At 29.7% G+C, this 23,329-nt stretch overlaps 3 protein-coding genes across 7 annotated transcripts in view; 2 read left to right on the forward strand and 1 right to left on the reverse strand.

Annotated features, from left to right (window-relative positions):
* The window catches only part of sv (paired box protein shaven), a 75,844-nt gene extending 72,411 nt beyond the window's left edge, over positions 1-3,433 (forward strand). For 3 of the 5 annotated variants that reach the window (XM_089223009.1, XM_089223013.1, XM_089223010.1), the window contains one exon: positions 1,207-3,433. In XM_089223009.1, coding sequence (XP_089079135.1) covers positions 1,207-1,436 — 230 coding nt within the window. In that variant the 3' untranslated portion in view covers positions 1,437-3,433. The remainder of the gene's footprint in view (positions 1-1,206) is intronic. The other 2 variants (XM_089223011.1, XM_089223012.1) reach the window with 1 other exon arrangement.
* Positions 3,434-5,568: 2,135 nt separating this feature from the next.
* On the forward strand, positions 5,569-8,447 carry LOC107164642 (uncharacterized). The gene is made up of 4 exons (XM_015512536.2): positions 5,569-5,851; positions 6,653-6,823; positions 6,884-7,147; positions 7,214-8,447. Exons 1-4 carry the CDS (start codon positions 5,696-5,698, stop codon positions 7,973-7,975), a joined length of 1,353 nt encoding a protein of 450 aa, XP_015368022.2. The 5' UTR covers positions 5,569-5,695; the 3' UTR covers positions 7,976-8,447.
* Positions 8,448-10,372: 1,925 nt separating this feature from the next.
* On the reverse strand, positions 10,373-20,463 carry LOC107172186 (uncharacterized). Its single transcript, XM_089223109.1, has 3 exons — positions 20,218-20,463; positions 14,077-14,970; positions 10,373-12,622 (listed from the first exon to the last, which is right to left on the reverse strand). The coding sequence occupies exons 2-3, from the start codon at positions 14,968-14,970 to the stop codon at positions 11,312-11,314; spliced, it is 2,205 nt and encodes a 734-aa protein (XP_089079235.1). The 5' UTR covers positions 20,218-20,463; the 3' UTR covers positions 10,373-11,311.
* Positions 20,464-23,329: the final 2,866 nt, after the last annotated feature.

Genomic DNA, 23,329 nt, shown 5'->3' on the forward strand with positions numbered 1-23,329 from the left:
TGAAATTAAAAAATAGTCAAAAACTACCATTTAATTCGTATCGTGTCGCAGAGCTGCAGCAGATTTAAGCGTGGTCGGCGTTCTGACGACCGGAACCCGTCATCCTGATCGTAGTATATATAACACACCCACTATACATAATGCTTCATGCGCTCATTCTATTTTAACAATCTAAACTATTTAAATCATAATATTATATGGATACATCACATGTGTACTATACTATACTTTCCAGCTAATATAATTTGTTAGTATTTTCCCTAAACTAGCTATAGGTTCGGTTAAGTTAAACTGATTTGAAATTATATAATATTGTTATGCTTATAAGTTCGGTTGTAACGGGAGAAACGGTATGCAGGTAATATTATTAAATCGAAAGAGGTTACCGATGTTGATCGAAATAATAGGTTTTAGTTTTTTAATTTATCAAAAATATTATTATGTATTAAGGCATGATAACATACACGACGAGAGCCTTAATGTTTTTAGTTCTTAACTAAACATAAGATATGTACCTAAGTAAATATATATTATTGAGGGAATGCAATGACGAAACATTCGTATCCATCATACGCAAACGCTGCAGGTATATACTTCTTCAAAATCAGCAGCTTTCCATAGTTTACTTATTGCAGCTGATATTAGATTAATGCAAATGTAGATAACGTCCTATTGCGAATTTTTTTTAGAATAATTGAATTTCATGCAGGATTTATTAAAAAGTTCCTTAACATTTTCATTATGCATATAGTAAACTGAAAATATTTCAAATATTATTTCTGACAAATAATAAAACTTTAATCATCTGCAGAATGCTAAATAATGGTTCTGCTGACAGAACACGAGTATACTACTTTCCTTCAGTATGTCATACAATCTACTAAGGCTGCGAAACCAATATTAACCATGATATATAACCACAAAGAATTAATGCGGGGAGCGATGGCAGTGTATGCTTGTAAGACGGAGGTATCCGTTTCACTCACAGAGTAATAATTCTATATATTATAGTCTCCCTTTTTAACAAACCTATACCTATTTTATGACCGGATTTCTGGTCGGTCGTCTGACATTTTGGCCACGATTTCGTTAAAACGCATCACCTAAATTATAATATCATAGCGATACAATATCGGTGCTATGTCCAAAGCGACCCATATCATGATAACTTATGCTATAACACCGTTGTTTTGTTGTATGTTACAGATCACCGTTACTATTACAACAACAGCAACGGCCACAATAACAACGCGCACGAGATCTGCGGCAACGAGACGGGCAGCAGCGCCAGCATGGCAGCCAGATCGCCGGTGGCGGCCACGAGGGCGAACTCGGCGGCCTGCGCCAGTGCCTCGTCGCCGCTGGGCAGCGCGTCATCGCCGTGCCAGGCCAACAACCCGGGCGCAGTGACGTCGCCGTACATCGGCATAAGTTAGAGGAGACCACACGGAGAGAGAACGTCCGCGCCACGGCCCAGCCATCATCAAAAAATAATTATAACGATGCAATATTATTACCGTTATAAATAATACAACGCACTTATGTCCGAAAATTATTACGTAGGATATTATGCACAAAAACGATTTGTATTAATTAAGGCATAGCAGGTGTAGGTACTATAGTTGGTAGGTATGTGTCTGTGTATGTCGTCACGACAACGATACTCACCCTGCAGAGTAGATACCTATTGATACTCATCGTACGATATTACGGAGAGTTCAACGAAAATTGGTTCTTATTTTTATTTTTCAAGCGCGTTGATAGTGCGTGTACAGAACTATAGACAGATATCGTGAAAATCATCAAAATTACCGATTAACGATTACCGACAATTTCTATTACCTATTTTGTTTTTAAACGTTGTATACGTATATCTACACATACATAATAATATATTGCTTATGTATACATGTGACTTAAATAATTTATGTCAGAACCCTATATCTATACAGTGTTTTAATCTAAATGTTTAAATATTGAGTTGTGTACTGCATGCATAGGTAGGCACGATTTTAGATTATAAACTATAGACACGACCTATTAATATTGTAATACGTTAGTTTACCAACTCTAAATATATTTTCCACTTATTTGCTGCATTTTTATTTTTATTTTTTTTTGATAGAAAACCAAAGATATATTTATAGTGTTGTTATATTTTGTAAAGAATCCAAATCTTATGTATATCTCCTATACATAAAATAGTTTACTTATAATATTATATTAATCGATCAAATCGTGGTTTGTTTATCATGACTCATGAGTTTTAATGTTATAAAATGTTATATATTTGATGTACATACAATTTTAAATGTAACTATATTTAATTTAATAATCACTCTCTATCTGAACATTTTTCGTGACTAGCCAATAGATATTGGATTTGTATACTTTTAATTAGATACCTATATTTAAATTTGTATATCAGTGGTTCTCTGTTGTTTACTTAATTAATTTTTTAAGACTACCTAAATATTATGTACCTCCACTACTTTTATTTTTATTTGAACAAGGATAACGAATAAAGCTCATATTTAACGCTCTCTCGAAACAATTGATCTTTTTTTAACGTTGTTTTTAATCAAATTCTAGTCTAATTTTAATTTTATTCAAATATAATTATTAATGAAAAAATTGTAATAACCAAAACAATTAGGTTAACATATTATTATGTTTATGTGCAACTTATTATCTATAAAATCCAAAACAAATTTTACTCGTCTATGAGACGAAATATGTGCAATGTCTGTATGAATTTGTATTTATATATTATTATTATCATTATTTTTTTTATTATTTTTATTATTATTATTATTATTATTTATACATATAAAAAAATAATATAATGTATCCTATTCGAGTACTTTTTTTAAACATAAATCGAACACACCCTAGTCAATAAGTGATGCTTCAACGCACTAATCAATGCACTTAAGTGATTTTGTACTTACATTTTTAAATTTTTAAATCTTTAGACGTTTTCTATTTATTAAAAATGTTTACAAAAATATGTAATACATTATCTTTATTATACATTTATTTGTTATTTTTGTATTATTTTTCTTAAATCAATTGAAATGTATTATAATTATTCTCATACTATAATTTATAGACGTTTCATGACTTCAAACAATTGTATTAAGTAATTTATTTAATCTGTATTAGAAACTCGATCAGTTATTATGTTATATACTTACTTACCAAAGAAACATTTTAGAATATCTTAAAATTTCTTTTAATAAAAAGATGATATATGAATATGACTATATTATAAAATTATACTGTTTATTAAACTGTATATTATATACATAATTAAGATGTTTGTGGTCCCTTAAGTTTGCTGTATGACCAAAATTGTACTTAATAATAATGATTATAAATTGTAAAAACAAATTATTGTACTTATAAGATAATAAAGAAGTCTGTTCATGAATATCGTCGTAATATATTCTCCTTACATTCACTTGCTGCATGCGTCTTCAGTGAAATCTTCAAATGTATAAATTTGTACAAGTTCAAATTGATATGATTACTTTTTGAACTTATAATAACGCACTAAAATTTTGTTATAAAATTAAATATTTAACTAATTAAACACAACCAAAGAGCTGATTAAGTATTGCTCAAAAAGCCAAGTATCACTGGCTGTGTCAACGGCCGTTATGGTGAAGTACAGGCATTTATTGGCCAACTGACTGCACTAATCTTCTTCGATACAGCAAAAATGCACGAATGATATAAAAAAAAAGTCTTATGGTGACTAATTTCTTATATTATATACCAGGGGTGGCCAAATCGCGTCATAGACTTTAGCGGCTCGCATCTTATCGTAACATTTTTACAAAAAATTTGAAAACATTAATTTATGTATTTGAAAAAGTGTAATAGGTATTTTATTAAATTACAGTGTATAGAAATAATTTGTAAAAATAAAGTGTTCTTGATATCATTTTTCTTTATTTACTATTTTCTTATTTGTTGCGTGTATATTTTGGTTGTAAGCTTTTTAAAATCAGGACTATATGTTGTTAACGCAGTCCTTAACAATTCAGTTAAATGATCATCCGTTACGATACCTTATCTGGCTTATCTTATCTTATTTACAATATCATAATATATATACAACAATTATATAATAATGTGACCTTTTTTTGTTACATTTTGGCTCTTCCGTATTTATTAATATATTTGGTGGCTCGCGAGTCTCATCTCGTTGGCCATCCCTGGTGTATACGGTGTATACAGCGTGCCCCACAGAGATCTGACATTCTGACTAATGAAATAACTTTTGGCTAATCAATATTTAAAAAAAAAAGCCTTTTAAATATAATTCATAGACACTAGCGTTACATTTTTAGAATACATTTTATATTTTTTATTTTTTTTTAATACTGAAAATAAAAAACTTAAAAATTGATAAAAATGTTTTCGAAATATTCAATATAGCCAATTTGTAAATCTGATTTTTAGAAAAATGTATATGGTAAAAACATTTATTTAAGTCAAATGGCTGATTTTTAAAAAAAAATTAAAATATCAATATTTTCGTTAAGTAAATTACGATCTAGTTTATGTTAGAAACCTTATAATTTCAAATAATAATAAAGTTTTTTAAAAATATTTCAAAAGAATATTTTTAAATAAGTGCATGTTAAAATCTAATTATTTTTTTTATTGTATTTATTTTAATAATATGTGATGTATAATCTATAAATTACTATAATTTACCTAACGAAAATATTGATATTTAAAAAAATTATATAATATCAGCCTTTTGACTTAAATAAGTGTTTTTACCATATAAATTTTTCTGAAAATCAAATTTACAAATTGGCTATATTGAATATTTCGAAAAAAAAATTTATCAAATTTTAAGTTTTTTATTTTCATTATTAAAAAATAAAAAATAAAAAATGTAGCGCAAGTGTCTATGGATTATATTTAAAAGAAATTAAAAAAAAATATTAATTAGAACAAAAGTTATTTCATTTGTCAGAATGTCAGATCTCTTTGGGACACCCTGTAAAGGTAAGTCAATACGTTTACATTGTGCTTTGACACAAAAAAAACCACACGCATCATTGTAAAATCTGTAAGTTCATTTCTTCATTCGAAATATAAACATCATATATATAATTTAATACAATATTATTACCGCAATCACATTGTCAAGACTTATAATTCATAAGTCATAGTCTTATCGCAGGAATATCTGATTAGGTTTTAGGACAATTACTTACAATGAGTGCTCAAAATGTACACAGAAATATGTAGCTTTGAGTAGTTTTTAAATTTCCTTATTTATACACCATTTAGGCTTTAGCGCACAACTCACCACAAATTCCGTCACTGAGTAGTGGGAATCCCTAAAGCCAATATGCCTCAACAACATAATTATTAATTATGTATTTCAAAAATCCCGCCAAATGCTAAAGTATTTCATAAAATCCTAAAATTAACGTACCGTAGTGGTTGAGTACAGTAGTTGGTCACATTGTAATTGTCCATTATCAAGTTGTATATCTATTGCACATTATATTATCCTGATTATCGAGTATTCGAGTTAATTAAAGTTTAAACAGTAAACACAGTATCTTATTTTGTGATTGTCCCGGTTATTTTTTTTTCATTTAAAATATTTTTATTCTTCTTTTCTTTTGTAAATTGTTTGCTTTATTTTTAATTATCTTCTGATATGGAAGAACGCGAAGATGTAATAGATAAAATGAAAGAAAGATTGGATGACTGCCGTCTATGTTTCAGCTCTACAAATGTTACAGTTCATATAGGGCAGCATTTGGAAAAAAATACATCAATTGTCGAAAAAATTCAATACTGTACTTCATTAATCGTATGTTTTGTCGTTTATTTAGTATTTTTGTCTATTTATCCAACTCAAACCTACTATTAAAATTACAAAATTGGAATGCAGTATAAATTCTATCAATCTATCATACCTATTGATTTTTTATTAATAACAAGGTTTAAAAACAAAATAATATTATACTTGAATAATTTTTAGTTTTCGTTTAGTGTGTTGTTCACAATATACCTCTTTAAAATTGGTTTAGTTTTGTACTCAAACATTTAAATTTTCATTTCTTATACCAGTTGTACCTAAAATATAATAATACTCTGAACAGTAGGCATCTACATTATATATATCATTGTTGTGTCAAATTAATTAATGTAATGATGGAATATGCAATGAGTAATTAAGTTATTTGTTAATTTAATGCCTTAAATACAAAAATAAATAGTATAATAAATAGTGTAGCAGTGAAAAGGTTATAATTTACCAGTATATACTTTACTTATATTTAGATCCTGGTGTGTACTTGAATCAATAAATTCAATTCTATATTCTATATTATCATAATATTCTTAAACAGACATGTGGCAATCTTTTTTCATCTGGATACGGGCACATCTAGTACATTGGAATTATAGTGACCGGTAGCAGAGGACAAAATTCGTAGAACTGGGGTATTCTATTTTGAGACAGAGTATAGGTGTAAGCAAATCAATAAAGATAACAGTCCAAATGAGTTGGTGTCTGATTATTTTTTAGTGTACTTACATTATTTTAGATATCTGTTAAGGTTAAAATTAATATTAAAATCAAAATCAAATACAATTTATGACTTTTCAGGTGAAAGTGGGTGATAATTTTCCTCAAAATATTTGTACAACTTGTGCTGAAAACTTAGATTTTATCTACAACTTTAAAAGTAAAGCAATAGCTTGTGATCTGGAATTATCAAGGAACGTCCACAAAGACATACATTTTACTTATATTCAAGTATCAGATGATCCATTAAATGTAAGTGTTATTATTATTCTATACATGAATGTGCTCATTAACTTTTTTGCATTTTATTAGATTACTTACAAATTAGACTTAGAAGAACAAGATTCTTCAGCTGATCTATTTGATAGTTGCTTATATAACATAGTGGATGGTGATGAACTAACGATTGAACCGGTCAATGTTACAATTGATACAAATAGCAAAAATACTGTGCACATTGACGAGAATACAAGTACTATTAAAGAAATCATAAATAATGATAACAATGAGTCGGATATTATTACTAAAAAACTGAATGGAAATTCGAACAACTATCAAGGTTCAAAAACTAACGATGTATGTATAAAAATATTTTTAAATCATGGATAATTGTTTGCTTATAGCTTATTTTATTTGTTTTAGCAAAAGAAAAGTACATCAGTTAATTTAAAACGTAGCTTAGATAATTCTTTATTTGAAAGTCAAAAACATAAATCAAAAAAAATAAAGAATGAAAATGAAATGGACAATGAAAAACCATTGGTTATTGTTAAAAATGGAAAAGTTGTATTTATTTGCGGTGAATGTAATTTTGAAGCAGAATCTATGATGTTCCTAGTTAGTCATCGAGCTCGCTTTCATTTAGATATAGGTAGTTTTAAGTGTTCAGAATGTCCAACTCATTACAAAACTTCAGGATTGCTTAAGCGACACATTTCAATGCATCATAATGTTACCCATATCTGTAAATATTGTGAGAAAAGATTTTCGAACAAACAAAGTCTTGATCGTCATACCAATTGCCATCATAATGAAACTCCATTAGAGTTTCAATGTGTCACCTGCAATGCTTATTTTGATACCTTGGACAAAATGGAAGATCATTTAGTTGTACATTATACAAGTCCTTCAAATTCATTTAGCTGTAATCATTGTGATCGTATATTTACAACATACGCTGCAAAAAACAAACATATTGATCTGGAGCATATGATTGAAATTGAGTGTGGCATTTGCCATGTTGTTTTACCAACTAAAGAAGCTATGGATAAACATAATAATTCTGTACATCAACCTAAAAAAAAGGAAAACAAAATGTATGAGTGCACTACATGTGGAAAATATTTTTCTGGTATTAAAGAAGTTTTAAGTCATAGAGAAACTCATTTATCCAAAAAAGTATAGTTTAATATTAGCTTGATATTATTATTATTATTTTATTTTTTATTTTTTAATATGCCATGACTGAATTTATTTTTGTATATGCAATTATTTATTTATGCAAAGTGATATATTTGAAAATTATTGTCAATATTAGTTTTAAATTTAAATATTATTTAGGTTACTAACTATCTAACATTCGGTATAAATATTCATTAGTGTTTATCACAAATATTGGCATTATATTAGATATCTTTGTTTTATTATATATTTTTGTTCTAACTATCAAAGCCGAATAATGACTATTATAGTATTATGACAATTCATAGTTAAGAGTAGCCATGCGAATAAATAAATAAATAAATAGTTAAGAGTGTTAAGACTTATGTAGCATTAATTTTAAAAATATAATTACAAATTTATAACCTAACCTAACAAATAAGGTTATAACTTGTAAATAAAAAAAAATACAATTATATTATTTTTTAAATTTGAATTATAGTTAAAATTTTCTAAATGTAACCTTAACCTAACCTAATCTAACCTTTAAACATCAATAACTGATGCAACAATTATTTTATAAAACTATATATACTTGTAAAAATGAAAAACAAATAGAATTAGTCATAGAAACTAACCTAACCTATACTTGGTACTTTAATTAATTAGGTTAAATGTACTTGTTAAGTTATCCATCTGTCCAAAGGTATGCTCTCTCCTCCATAACCCTGAAAGGGTCACCCTTTCTTTCCCCACAGGCAGGTAATTTTAGCGCCAAAGGGGCTTGAGCCCTCAATCGTCGTTCACTGAAAGTATTTTATAATTTATAAGTAATTTCAGTTTTTCACATTATTAGTAGTTAAAGTATTTAGCCATTATTTTCAATTTAATAATTAGTACTGGTATTTTCCACAATGAAATTATAGACCAATCTCTTTAACCTTATCTACTTCCAAATTATTTGAAATATGTTTAAAGGATTACCTAGTTACTAGATTTTCTTGTTAAATATAATTTTTTTTTTTAGATAGCCAATTTTGTTTTAGATCAGGAAGATATAGGTACAATAGACGCTATAATTTATCTTTCTGACTGGGTACACACTAATTCGAATAATTACAAGACAATAGTTTTAATTTTTTTAGATTTAAAAAAAGCCTTTGATTCAATAAGTTGATCATCAAGTTTTGATTAATAAATTAGAATGCTATGGTATCTGAGGAAAAACTTAGAATGTATTTATCTCATACCTAACTTATAGATCTCGAGTAAATTAATAGCATAAATTGTATGTAATTCTCTAACAACAAAATACGGAGTTCCTCGAGGGACAGTCTTGGGTCCAATTATATTTATTATTTATATCAATAGCTTATTAAATCTTAAAATTAATAGATCTATCATTCCATAAGCTAATGATAAACTATTTTGGTTAAAGCAAAAAGTGAAAATAAATTGTCTAAAATAGTTAAAACTTAGTTGAATATGTTGTAAAAATGTTGAGTTTAACTAGAATAAAATCTATCGCATATGGCATAATATAATTGTATTCATTTGAAAACTATTTAGTGTTTTTAAAAATCTAAAACAAACCCTGAGTCCTTTATTATTAAGAACTATCTATTTTTCACTCGCTCACAACCGATATTTAGGTATGGTATAAAAATTTGTGGTGGAACCTACAATACACGCATATCAAAAATCTACAGATTACGATGCATGGATTAATAGAGTCATAGAGATAATTTTATCCAAGCCAAGGTTATATCATACAATAAATTTGTTCAATGAATTTAAAAGTACTTACCTACTTTGCCATAAGAAAGTATTACTAAACTTATTTAAAACCAATGTTAGAAGTTTAAACTTTAAACCACATCATTCTTATAGTACAAGATTTAAAACGTTAAGTAGGTAGTTTAAAATTTTTAAATTATATAAAACTACAAACATTTTGGGAAGTTTAATACTGTGAATGTAGGGATAGATTTATGTAGACAATTAACTATCGATATAACCTGATTAAAAACAAAATGCATATTAATTAATTATTCACATCTTTAGATTTAAATAGTGTAAATTAAATTTAAAAAAAAAACTTTATAATGTTTTACTGAAAATTAAGTTTCAATTTTCAAATTTTAATTCTATTATTTTTACACAATATAATACTATATTTTAACTGGCTGTTATGAACTCACTCATCCCAAGTACAAGCTTTTGCTTTTTTTTTGGGAGGGGGGGGCTCGCTGGGGAAGTATCATATAGGTATTGTATATCTTATATACCTACTTTATTGTAATCTTCTATGACGAAACAAATTACTACTATTTATTATTATTAAAACGAAATATTAATTTCAGTAGTTTATAAGCAGTAGGTACCTATGTAGGAATAGGAAATAGTAAATATAAATCTACGGAACTATGAACACTCTTTTATTATTTACTTATAAATATATTATAATTATCCTACGTAACGTAACAAAAAAAAAAAAAAAAATTTATAAATTATAATACTATATTCATTTTTATTACATGACAAATATCAGTTAACAAATACACAGTACACTCTATATTGACTGTGAATGTTAATTATAAGTTCTACGAATTATTACAAAATGTTCACATGTCTTCTGATAAAATTTGTTTGAATTTTTTATTTCAATCTCATAATTAATGTTCTATATTTACATAAATATCAAGTTCACTCAATTTTTTTCAATAAATATGTCATGGATTTTTTTTACGTAAATATCATTACCTATTGAAATTAGTATTAGAATCTGTGTTGGGGCTAACGGTACCTATATTGTTTAGCGTAACTATTTTTTGCACCAATTTAACTTATTAAGTCTTTAAGTATCAATGTGACTTATGTTCATGTCGATCTACACAATATTCAGCCCGTTAACGCCCAGAAAAATGCCACGTGACCATGGCCTGTGGGTCATAATTTCAAATTTGAGCAATCGTTCATGTAGTTTAGTCTTAAAAAAAATAGCATAATAATAATTTATATAAACTAAAATAAGTATAAAAAAGTATAAATAAATAATTTAGCGTGTCTGTCACTATATAAGCCGCATAATATATTGAGTGTCGATGGCGTCCGTTTCGATCAATAAGAGTCTAAACGAAAATAAATACATTTCATTGCGGTCCGATACGAAGACAGACATCGATGTTCTGTCATCGGAAAATAAATTAGTAAATAAAAAATATTAACTATAAAACAATATTTTAGTGTCGCTTCACAAACAATAATAGCTTTGATAATAATTATATGTGAGCTAGTTCATATATACCGAAGTCTCGTCATACGGATTTCCGGATGGGCAAAAATTGTACTTATCCAGGACTAGTTGGAGGCGAATGCGTTTATCTTGGCTGCACTGTACGGGAACTGATTGGGAGCGTGTCCGTTGACCGAGGACGACGAAGACTCGGAGACGGCCACCGATTCGCTGCCTTCCATCAGCTCGTCAGGCTCGCCGCCCTCGTCCGCATACTCTTGGTTGGTGCGCCTCGACGATGCGTACGTGCCCTCGTAAAGTGGCACCGACTGTTGAATCTGAACCGAAGTGTGCATATGTACCGCCGATTGATCGGTTGGCGACTTTTCCGCGGGTTTTGCCGCATCCGTCACTTGACCCGGTTCATCTGCAGCCACCGCCACGTCGTTGTTGGCCGCCGACTGGGCGATCTGCGCCAGTACGCTAGCTGTCTGTTCGTTGGGTACGGCCGAGTAATACTGGTCCCGGATGCTCTGCAACTTCCTCTGGTCGTGTTCATCGGCATCCGACACAGCTGCAGGCGGCTGTTCGACCGACCCCTTGTCCCCGTTCCTGGGTTCGTAGTCATCTTGTTCCTGCTGGTACTGAACGTCGTTTTCTATTTGCTGCTGTTGTTGCTGCTGCTGTTGTTCTGCCTGTTGCTGTTGTTTTAGTTGCTCGTGTTGCTGCAACTGGGCCTGTTGTTGCTGCGAATACTGCTGCTGCTCCTGCTGTTGCTGTTGCTGCTCCTGTTGCTGTTGTATAAGTTCCTGTTGCTGTTGTTGTTTTTGCGCTGATATTTCCGCAGCCGAAGTCTGCGTGCTGTACTGTTCGGCCGATTGTTGCTGGTACGGCTGCTGCAAGTGGTCGGATTGAACCTGATATTGGATTGCTTGTGGTTGATATTGGACTGCTTGTGGCTGGTATTGGACCGTTTGCGGCTGCAAGTACTGCAGTTCGGCGGCTGCCGGTTGCGCGTACTGCAACTGGACACCCGTGGCTGCAGCCTGCTGTGCGTACTGTAGTTGGACTGGCTGTGCCTGGTACTGGAGTTGGTGGCCGACTTGCAGGTCCAATGGCTGTGGTTGTGGTACAGCGTACATGACAGGTTGCGGTACCATATAAGTGGTCTGCGGTACCACCGCGGCGGCGGCGGCGGCGGCCTGGTTACCGTTTAAAAGCGAGTACAGTTCTTGAGGCGTCAGCGTATCCGTGGAACCGATATTATGCTCGGCTGACAGCTGTTGGTGATGTTGGTTGTTCAAGTGCTGTTGCAGAGCGATGTCCAATGGTACGGCCGGTATTGTGTTGGAGTCTGTGTTGGATGGCACTTTGACCGATGACGGTGTTCCCGAGTTTTGGGCGAAATACGACGGTTGGCTCGGGGTTTCGGTTACCTAAAACACGGTATGCTGTGAGTATCGCTTCTGAATTTCTGATGCAATATAAATAGTGTTAATATATATGTTTTCAACTTAAGTATGATATATAATATTGTCCTTCTCGCTGTACAAATTACTGAGATTAACAAATGTTCATCGTGTTCTTTTTGGCAACGATGAATGTTTTCTCTCACTCGTACTGATTTATTTGTTTGGATTAGATAACAACACATTTTTTTATTCAATATATCTTTATCGATCTATGATCTCAACGAATTAAAAATTTATTAATCGAACGTGAATAAATTGACTAAATAGAACATTTGGTCAATTGGATAAACTATATTTACCTACTTCATTTTACAACAATCAATAAACAAAGATCAAATTTTTTATTTATTCTGGAAACAAAATAACTTTTTAATATCAAAATCAATTTAATTTATACTACACTCTATTATTTAGTGGAACTTTTTTCATGCTAAACATTATTTTTATTTTTACTCCAAATTTAACTTTTTAATAATTTTAAAATCCTGTGCTATATCTAAACACCAGTTATAATTTTAAATTTTACTTATCATCTGCACGCTTCATGAAACTTTTATTTTATGATAATATAGATTTCCAGTATAGATTTATTATTATGGTAATAATAAAAATTGAACCAAATTTCCAGCGAAATGCTTAGTTTACCTATAATGGAATAAAAAAAAGTGGTCATTTTTTTAACAGTTATTATAATATTGATTTTCTAATAATATGTTATGTGCATGTCTCGCATGCACTTATGAATGATTTGCTGACTGCCAACAAGTGACATAAAAAATATAATTATAGATACTATATATACACTTATACGTTGTACGTAAGAATCTACCGATTGTTAAATATTTTACAATCGTTATTTCCTTTCTCTGATTTAATGCCATATTATTATAATGAAACTGACATTATACATTCTATGTTATAAATGCGTTCGACTTAAATTTTGATTTTATTGTTATTATTTCCTCATAATTTGTAATGTTGTCTTTTGAGAGAAAGTAATATTAATATTTTCACGAATGTATTTTGAAGACAATTGTCTAAACATTTTAAACTATAATTAACTACCAATAACCAGTTTTTGCATTATTTTACATCAATATTTAACGAGTATCGAATACATTCTAAACTAATAGAAAACTTGTAATTATATGGTGACCTGACCGCATACATTATCGCCATCACGTCTAGATTTGCAGTTTAATTTAATTTAATTTTTGTGGCCTTCTCGAGATGTATTATATATTATATTATACATATTAATATTTACTATATGCTGCTATAAGATATAGCCATCATGTTTATAGTACTATAATACTACCTTTAGTAATTTATTCTATTTATTAAGTAGGTAAATGTATCGATTAATATTTTTAATAAATTATTCAAATCCATTAAAGATTTTATATACTTATTAATACCTGGTACGAAAGTTTCTCATCGGTTATCGAATTGTCCAACGGTTGAACGTACGATTGTTGGTGTTGCGCCCTGTACAATTGTTCATCGAAGTTGGCTGGTTTGTCTGCTGGATTTAGATTCGGTGCCGGTATAGTTTTGATAGGACCCCTCTCGTCGTCGCTATTGATTATGTAAGGTGTCCTGGGGTTTTCGATAAATGGAGCCGTAGTCGCTGGTGCTATAGAATTGGAAGCAGAAGAGAAACGTGGCGGAAAATCGGGTAATCCAGATAATTTTGGTCCGGTCCAGACGTTGGTTATCTTAGGAGTGGGCCGCGATGGTACTGTTTGTACTCGCTGCTCAAGTCCGCTATTAATTTGACCTTGTTGAGGAGAGTTATGAGGAGCTCCATTTTGCAGTAAGTGTGGTTTCGATTGGAACTCTGGTCCTATCGGTCTTAAGCTGTTAGTTGGGTGTTGTAGTTGTTGTTGATGTTGCTGTTGTTGTTGTTGTTGCTGCTGCTGTTGCTGTTGTTGTTGATGATAATGATGTTGTTGTTGGTGATGGTGTTGTTGTTGGTGTTGGTTTTGTTGTTGGTGTTGGTTTTGTTGTTGGTACTGCTGTTGATGTTTGCCGGGTGGTGGCAGATGAGGATATTTAGCAAAAGGCGGTGGTGGTTGTGGTGCGGGTCCGCGTAAGCCCGGTGGTAGTGAATGAGGATTAAATTTCGTATAAAATTCGTTTTTTCCTGAGTGACTACTAGGATGAGGAGAATACTTGGCGGGGATGGGTGCACCATTTGGAGATCTGTACTTGTGCGAAATCGGCAATGGTTGCGGTGGACCATAAATCGGTACGCCTAGCACCAGCTCCAAAGCAGTCACGAGCGCTAAAAGAGTTAGCACTACTTTCATCTGAAAAATATAAACAAATTTTAATTTATTTTCTTGACATGAATTAAAATTTTATCTCAGGAATTTTTCAAGTACAAACATATAATATGCATAATTTAATTTATTTTTAATATATTAATATTATACGAACATAAGGCATAATGTCAAACGACACAATTTTTACATTTAGTTAACATATTAAATTATTATTTATTAACATCATATCAAAAATAAAGTGTAAAATTAAACTTGCATACAATGCTGTAGTGATTCATTTAAATTATAATTAGTTAAAAAAGTATAACAAAGTTAAAAAGAACAATGTTATATTGACTGGTAAACCAACATACAATGACTTTAAAAGGAATTTAAGAAAGTAAGTGAGGCGATTCAATTTGCCAATCAAATAATTTAATCAAAAAAATTAGGTTAGCAGTAATATGTTTACGATCAACCAATGAAACAAGGTTAAGATCCTGAAACAGCGGTGAATAATTATGAGAAGGACGATCAATTATCAATATATAACTGTTATATTTTAAGAATGTTTTCTGGATTATTTTATTTTTAATCATATTACAAACTGGGATTTTAATCTGGAATTTGTAGACGATTGATAATGTATCTACCCTTTTCTTCGGATTGTCAACTAAAGTTTTTATATTACAAAAGTTCAAATTCATTTTAATAAACTATTTATTCAAATCAAATCCTCACTAATAGTCTGTCGTCGAAGAACAACTACAGCGAATTATCAAGAAAGATACATCTACTATATTTAATAGCATGTACATTAATATCATAATATATACAATATAGTTATTACTATTTTTTTTTTTACAGTATTGGAATTTCTAAGGAATCATTTCTTAATTTTTAGCAAGTTCTATAAAATGAAAAGTTTTTGTTTCCAAATGAAATATTTACTAGTTTGAATCCGGTATCTGTCTCTGAGACCTAGTCTGGTGAACAAAAAAATCTTTTGAAAATATAGCATTAAAAACTACCTATAAGCGGATTCTTTGAAGAGCTACTTCGATAAAAAGTTTAAGTACCTCCTTGCGAACACTTTTGGTCTGCACCATCAGATCAATCAAGGATCGCATTAAAAACGGAAATCACTTAGAATTGATACCTTAAAATATTTTAAATATAGTGGTTACCGTGTGCTATAGCACCCACCGATGACGACGTTTTGACTGGATTACGCATTCGCTCTCACCATCAATAGACAGCTAACCGCGAAGGGGAGTATAACGTCAAGTATGGAGAGATGAGTTTCGTTTCAGATTTATTGGCTATGATGATGCTGTTCAGACTTCTAAGTGAAAGCCTCAATCTCAGATTGCAACATATTATTTATAGGTAATATGATTAACGAACAGAGAACTCGATCGGAAAGGTATTGGTCTCCTGGTGGTTTGACCGGACTACGGTGACGACGTTTTACAGTGAAATTGTGAGTATTATAGATATACGCGAAGTACAGTGTTTGTCTGTATTTCGGGTGCGACCGGAAAGAAAGTGGTTTAATATAATTACTGCGCAAGACGTCGTTCGGTTAGAGACTTATATTATTATTATCCGGTTTATCTGTTCAACACACGCATACACAAGAAAGTCTATAGACTGCTTTCGCTAACTAATCGGAACCACTGGAGCATATAGAAAAACACGTATATGCATGCATGTTTGTGTGTATATATTGTATTGAATTCCGTTAACGTGAAACTATACGATGATCTTTTTGAATCGTTTTGGCAAGCGATTAAGAAAGACACAATATATATATATATATATATATATATATATATATATATTTATTAATTAAAATAAATACGAATAAATATAAATAGATCAGTTATATAGCATTAAATATAATGCGATACAATATAAAATGTAAGTTCATTTCATATAAATTGTACCCCCTTACTTCATCTTTATGGGTCGAAAACATATTTTATATAAAATATTTAAATAGCACCTTCAATCACTAGTTGATATCTCACTAATACTATAATATATTAAGACATTATACCTAATACTCGATACTAATAAATATATTTCACATAAATTAACGACACGTAATGCCTACTTAAAAGCAATAGCTAAAATGTATTAAATTTCGTATTCTATTTAATAAAACTAAAAACAAATTATTATCTAAGTATCATACTATTTATACTAACAAAATTACTGAACATTTAAATAATTCTAAAACTGTAATATAAATTATCACGTATATGTTCGGTGTATTGCAGCGGATTCATTTCAAATTAATCTTAATAATTTAATATCTACCTATATAAGTTTATTAAAAAATAATGTCTTACACGTACATTGGAACTTTCGGATATAAAATAGCATCAGTCTTATCGATTATAGTCTTAAATTTTCCAATATGTTCTCAGTTCTCATATTTTAATACTACTATTAAATTTTTAAATGTACTCGAAATTTACGACATTATAATCTTGTGTGCGTTTTATGTTATGCCAAGAAAAAATTAATTTTGAAATTGTCATTAGTTTTCTACAAAATTTGCAAATTTTATAATAAAGTGTATGTTTTTACTTTGACTCTTTTAAATATTAAATGGTGATGTGTCAATAAAAAGTGTGCCACAACCCACAATAATAAACACGGAATTGATAACCGGCTGATTTATGTCAACATTAGCAAAACATGTTTAGTAGAATTAGTATTAAAACAGTGGAATCTCGATAAAACCCCACATGAAATCAGTTTAATCATAATTAAATAATATCAGACAAGGTGGTTAGGTGTTTTTGTGTATATTATGTTGTTTGCCGTTTAGGTAATATAATAAGATGATAATTGACGGTCACTGGTAGCTGGTGTCCCGGTGAGTCGCTATTTAATAGATATCTATTACCCATACGGCCATACATAATATTTATATTATACCTGCATTTACGTAGGAGTATGCACGTAAATCTTTGATGTAATAATATATCACATGTGTTGAATGTTGAATGGGCACATCGCATACGTCGTTTGCGGTGTGTACGTACCTATGTCCTATACCAACAAACTAATATATACTGGGAGGACATGAAGACCTAACGATTTATATAACTTTTGTTCTGATCAATATTTCCATTTTTTTTTATATCTAATTTATTGGCGTTTGCGTTAAATTTATAATATAAATTTATTTTTATTTTTATTCTTAAATATTGAAAATTAAAATTTGCAATTTGCAAATCTGATTATTAGAAATTATTTGACGAAAAGTATTTTGTAAAAACTCTTATCAAAGTCAAGTGCTTTTTTATAATTTTTTAAAAAGTCAATACTTTTTGAAGTAACTCGTTTATTTTAAAAGCAATAACATTTTTTAAAAATGTAGATTTTAACAAGTATTTACTAAAATCTACTTATAAAATATTTAAAAATAGTTTATACTTTTTGAATTAAAATGTTTTTGTACCGCTAGATCATCTTTAAATAAGAAAAATAATGAGGTTTAAAAAAAATTTTAAAAAATAAATTGCATGACTTAAATATATGTTTTACATTCAACGTTGTTTTAAAAACTAGATTTACAAATTAACGGTTTTGAATTTTTTTTTATAAAATTTACATTAGTTTTTAAAGATTTTATTCTCAGTATTAAAAAATTACAATTAAAAATGTTGTATTACATATGTAGCACAAGTGTCAGTAAACTATATAGATAAAAATAAAAAATGTAATGTTGATTGAAATAAAAGTTATTAATTATATCTAATTTGACACATCTCGTCTACATGTTATACTGTAAAATATGTAATCATATTATTTAATAAACTGTACTAATGTATTTACCTACTACTTAGTAAGTACCTATTAATCTCTTAACCTAGTTGGAAAGAACAAAATATGATTCCCTATAAAAAAAACAGTGTCATTTCTCATAATAAAACAATTATGTTGATCATAAAAACTACAGTTATACAGAGTGTGATGCTAAAATATTTACAGATATCCACATATTTAAAAAAATGTTACACAAAATGATACGAAGAATTTATCAACTGTCAAATCGGACGACTTCAACTTGTGTATTCGGTACAAAAGAACAAAATCATCATTAGTATTCAGTTTTCGTAACTCTTAAGAGGTCATTCTTCTATCAGGAAAATTCACGCGAAGTATCTTTTGCGTGTTAAGAGCTTTATTTTAAGAAACAAACACAATTAGAAAGTGCGAAAGAACTGTATAATTTTGAATTCAATATGTTCACTTGGTCAGTAGAACAAACCAGGATATATTATTATTATGATGCGCTAAGCGAATAAGTAAGCATACGATAACGAATTAAGAGTTTATCACCTATCAAATAATCACAATCAGATATACAACACACGTCTAGCTTATATTTATAAATCATTTTAGATTAATAAATTAAAAGGATCTTTAACGATCGATCTAAATTTATACCTAACTTAATACTATACTGTTAAATTATGATTTTATTTAGTTCGTATTTAACCTAATGGTATACATTTACCTAAAACCGTAAATTTATTGTTATTCATCAAAAAGTTGAAAAATCATATTTTATACCTATAACAGGTAAATTTATGTACTGTGTAATTATTTTTAAAAAGGAACAATTATTGTTTGAATGAGTCATTATAGTAACCTTAACTAACTGACTTTAATTATATAATATAGTCAACATTTATCAAATAATTAAGTATTTGTTTACATTATTTGTTCATAGTTTTTAATGTTTTTGTTGAAAACTGTTGCAGAGAAGTTCAAAAAACAACTTTACGATATACTCATGCATTATTCTATTCAAGTTATGCGTTTATTTAGAGCGGCATCCAAATTCAAAGTTATTAAAGGTGACAAAACTAATAAAGGCGAAAAATATCAAACTATGGGCCTGGTTTTAATACCTGCAAGTATTTATAAATGCTGAATAAAGCATTTTGAGCTTCTTAATATCTTAAAAATAAAACCATAAAGGCGAGTTACATGAAAAATGTATTAATTTCATCAACAAAATTCAATTGCTTAATAATGGGCTATTAAATCATTTTTAAGCTCAATATTGATTTTTAAATGTTCATGCCCAGTTAAGAATCATAAAACCGACATCTTTATCAGTCTGATTTAAGAATAAAAATATATAATATATAATATAGCTATATATTTCGCTTCGGGTCTCCTTTGATTTCTATCAGATATTATTTACAACGAATTGTAATATATGATGAATAATTTTATAGTAATAATTCTTGATGTACTTACTTTAAATTTAAATTGATTGCGTTATGTAAATTCCAATAAATTATAGTTTAATAACGTTCAGCATCCGGCCATAACCGACGACTGACAAAACGCGTGAAGGTGTTGAACTTAAACTTCGCGCGATAGACGGGCACTGACTAATAGGTACGGAATAAACTACAACTATACTATAATACTACTGGACGGTTAAGAAGATGACATGCCCGGCACACACGACCAAGGTCACGACGGATATGTACGAATGATATTTGGGTCACCGGCCAACCAATATTTATAAGTTCCTGGGTACCACTCACTTTACCCCTCCAATATCGTGAACATCATCTTCTCTCTCTCGCTCTCTTACTTTTTCTCTCTATGCATATAAATATACCCATCTCACTTTTTTCTTCTTTCTTCTCCTCTCTCCATGCATCTTCTCATTTCCAAACCAAGCCGTAGAATACGAAATCATCGATATTCGTATTATTGTATACCTATAATATCTGCCGGCGAGTACGGCTTTCGTACACTATCTGCAGCTTTCCCGCCAAGGACACAAAGATATAATTATCGCAATTTTACGACGGATCGCGTTTTCAGGTTCACCGTAATCTCGTTGACATATTGTCTCGGAGAAATTTTTTTCACCGTGAAAGTGAATCGGATTCCGATCTCCTAACATTGGTATTCCAGTGTAACCTTATACTAGTGGTCGTTACCGTCACCGATTCGTCATTTTATTATTACTTTAACTATATCCCCAAGGTGTCGATGACTTTTGATGGTGGTATTCATATCCACACCTGATTATTACGATATCCCGTCGACACGATGCAAAGTTCATAAAACTAGTCGAAAACGAGTTCAAGTCACATAAATGTATTTGGCATTTTGTGAAAGCCAAGTTATACTATATAGTAGAAAATTATTCTGATTTACTAACGTAAAAAGGTCAATCACATCGTTATTGGTATACTTCTAAACAATGAATATTAAGGTTCACTATAGGTATATCATTTTCTACACTATTTGGCAATTTTTGAACTAATATTTACAGTCCCGGTGGTTTGAGTGCACAAATTAACTACCTAGTGTAGGTACCTACCCAATGATTATATTATATATATGTTACAAATAATGTTAATATTTGGATAAAGTCGACATTAGCTGGATAATACAACATTATCCAACTGTTAACATTACCCGCCGTGGATATTATTAAATGTTGGTTAATGTTATCATTCACCGGATATAATATGATATCATCCAAGAACTTTGGGATTATGTCTTAACAACCATAAAAATGTATAAAATCATTTTGAATTATTAATAATATTAAATAATATAATACTGTATTGTATACCTACCAATAAACCTATATACGGTTGATAATCTATATGAATGTAAATGTGTGAACAAACTCATTATAATAACAGTTTTCTTTTAATCAACTTATCGACCTCTAAACATAATATTATAGCCTAAAGGTATCTACCAAATAGTTATGTATGTCGCACGTGTCTTATCTGTCTACAACTTCTCAATTATTAACATTATACTACTTAAACCATTACCTATTTAAGTCTATTGGAGATATTTTGTCCTCTCTATTTTCCAACGAAAGTTTTGCATAATATGCTTGCTTACACATTTTGAGTAAATTTTATTTATTATTGCATTTAAATTCTCACAAAAATATAACCTTTTTTTTACCCGACGATTGCAACTGTGTCCGAAGCAACAGTACATTTTTTATTTTAGTAAATAGTCTTTAAAAATACTGAGACATTTTATTAAAGCTGTTGTGGTTCCCATAGGCGAAATTTCAATAAAAAAAACTAAGAGTGCTTATGCTATGCATTTTGTCATTTTAGTTTTTTTTTTTTTTTTAATAAAATTTTTGATACATATAAGCACGATCATTATTTGAGAGTGCTCATTTTAAAATTGGGGGTGCTAATACCCCCTAAGCCCCCCCCCTATTAGCGCCTATTGTGGTTCGAAAAGAAGAATTGAAGAAATGGAATTCATTAAAATACTTACAGAACATCGTCGAAATGGACTTCATCGAATCTATCCCTAATTTGTAAGTATTTTACATTCAAAATTTTCTTAACTTTTTGTGTTTCCGTGGTGAAAAAAGCTTAAGTTGATAAAAACATATTTAAGATCAACAATTCTGTCAGTAGAGAAGGGAGAAGTAAATAAGTTGGATTTTGTTGCAATTATTGAGAAATTCACTGAAACTAAAGTGCGCAGGCAGAAAGCGATTTAATTTTGAAATTTGATTTAAATAAGACTTTCTTTTATAAGATTTTATTTTTTTTAATTTAACCTAAATAATTAACCCTTTCATAGCTAATTAATTGTATTTATGTTCTTCCTTGATTTTATTTTTAAAACAAATTTTTATGATTTATCATTGACGGGGGGGGGGGGGCACTCAAATTATTTCCGCCTCCGGTCTACAGAGTCGTAGCGACGCCACTAAGTAAATACATAATCACACATGTAAACTGCAACCAGGTAAAATTTTAAAATTAATAGTTACATTTTTGCAAAAGAAACAAAATTTAAAAATTTAAAGTTTAAAATTATAATCTTTAATTTATACTTAATTCAATACAGCCATCACGTAATTTACTAATATGCATAATTAATAGAATAAAATTTAAAATTAAAAAAAAATATAATTTTAAAAAGTATAATACTAACTAGGACAAATAATAACATATTTATCAATTGGAGTTTGACAATTATTATATTTATTAATTACATTTTGTAGTTGTTCGCGATTTTTTTTTTTAGAATTTTGGTATTATAAGATTAATTTATACTATTTAGTTTAATATACCTACGGTTTCTATATTTGAATTTTTTTTAACTTTTCTATAAACATGAAAATATTTGGATGAGTTGTATAAAAGCTAGAATTAAAGTACGATTAAATTACTGTCATGCTTAGTGGTTAAAGTTGGCTCTGATGCTTGAACCCATATTTCAGGTGAAATAGGTGAATACTGAACTTTTTCACTTATATAATAAACATATTAAATTAAATAATCTGCAAATCATGTCATTCTTTCGTTCTCAGGCTTTGATTTCATTAAATAATTCCGAATACTCGGAT

Source organism: Diuraphis noxia, unplaced genomic scaffold (assembly GCF_037042655.1).
Source record: "Diuraphis noxia isolate RWA-SAM2 unplaced genomic scaffold, SU_Dnox_SAM2 contig0003, whole genome shotgun sequence".
In the NCBI taxonomy this organism is placed as follows: domain Eukaryota; kingdom Metazoa; phylum Arthropoda; class Insecta; order Hemiptera; family Aphididae; genus Diuraphis; species Diuraphis noxia.

What these genes read in the sequence shown, in the direction of transcription:
- LOC107164642 (XM_015512536.2), top strand. Translation starts at nt 5,696, where the DNA reads ATGGAAGAACGCGAAGATGTAATAGATAAAATGAAAGAAAGATTGGAT. An exon ending in AATACTGTACTTCATTAATC is followed by an intron (nt 5,852 to 6,652) that starts GTATGTTTTGTC and finishes ATGACTTTTCAG; the next exon opens with GTGAAAGTGGGTGATAATTT. An exon ending in AAGGTTCAAAAACTAACGAT is followed by an intron (nt 7,148 to 7,213) that starts GTATGTATAAAA and finishes TATTTGTTTTAG; the next exon opens with CAAAAGAAAAGTACATCAGT.
- LOC107172186 (XM_089223109.1), bottom strand. Translation starts at nt 14,970, where the DNA reads ATGAAAGTAGTGCTAACTCTTTTAGCGCTCGTGACTGCTTTGGAGCTG. An exon ending in ATGAGAAACTTTCGTACCAG is followed by an intron (nt 12,623 to 14,076) that starts GTATTAATAAGT and finishes ACCGTGTTTTAG; the next exon opens with GTAACCGAAACCCCGAGCCA.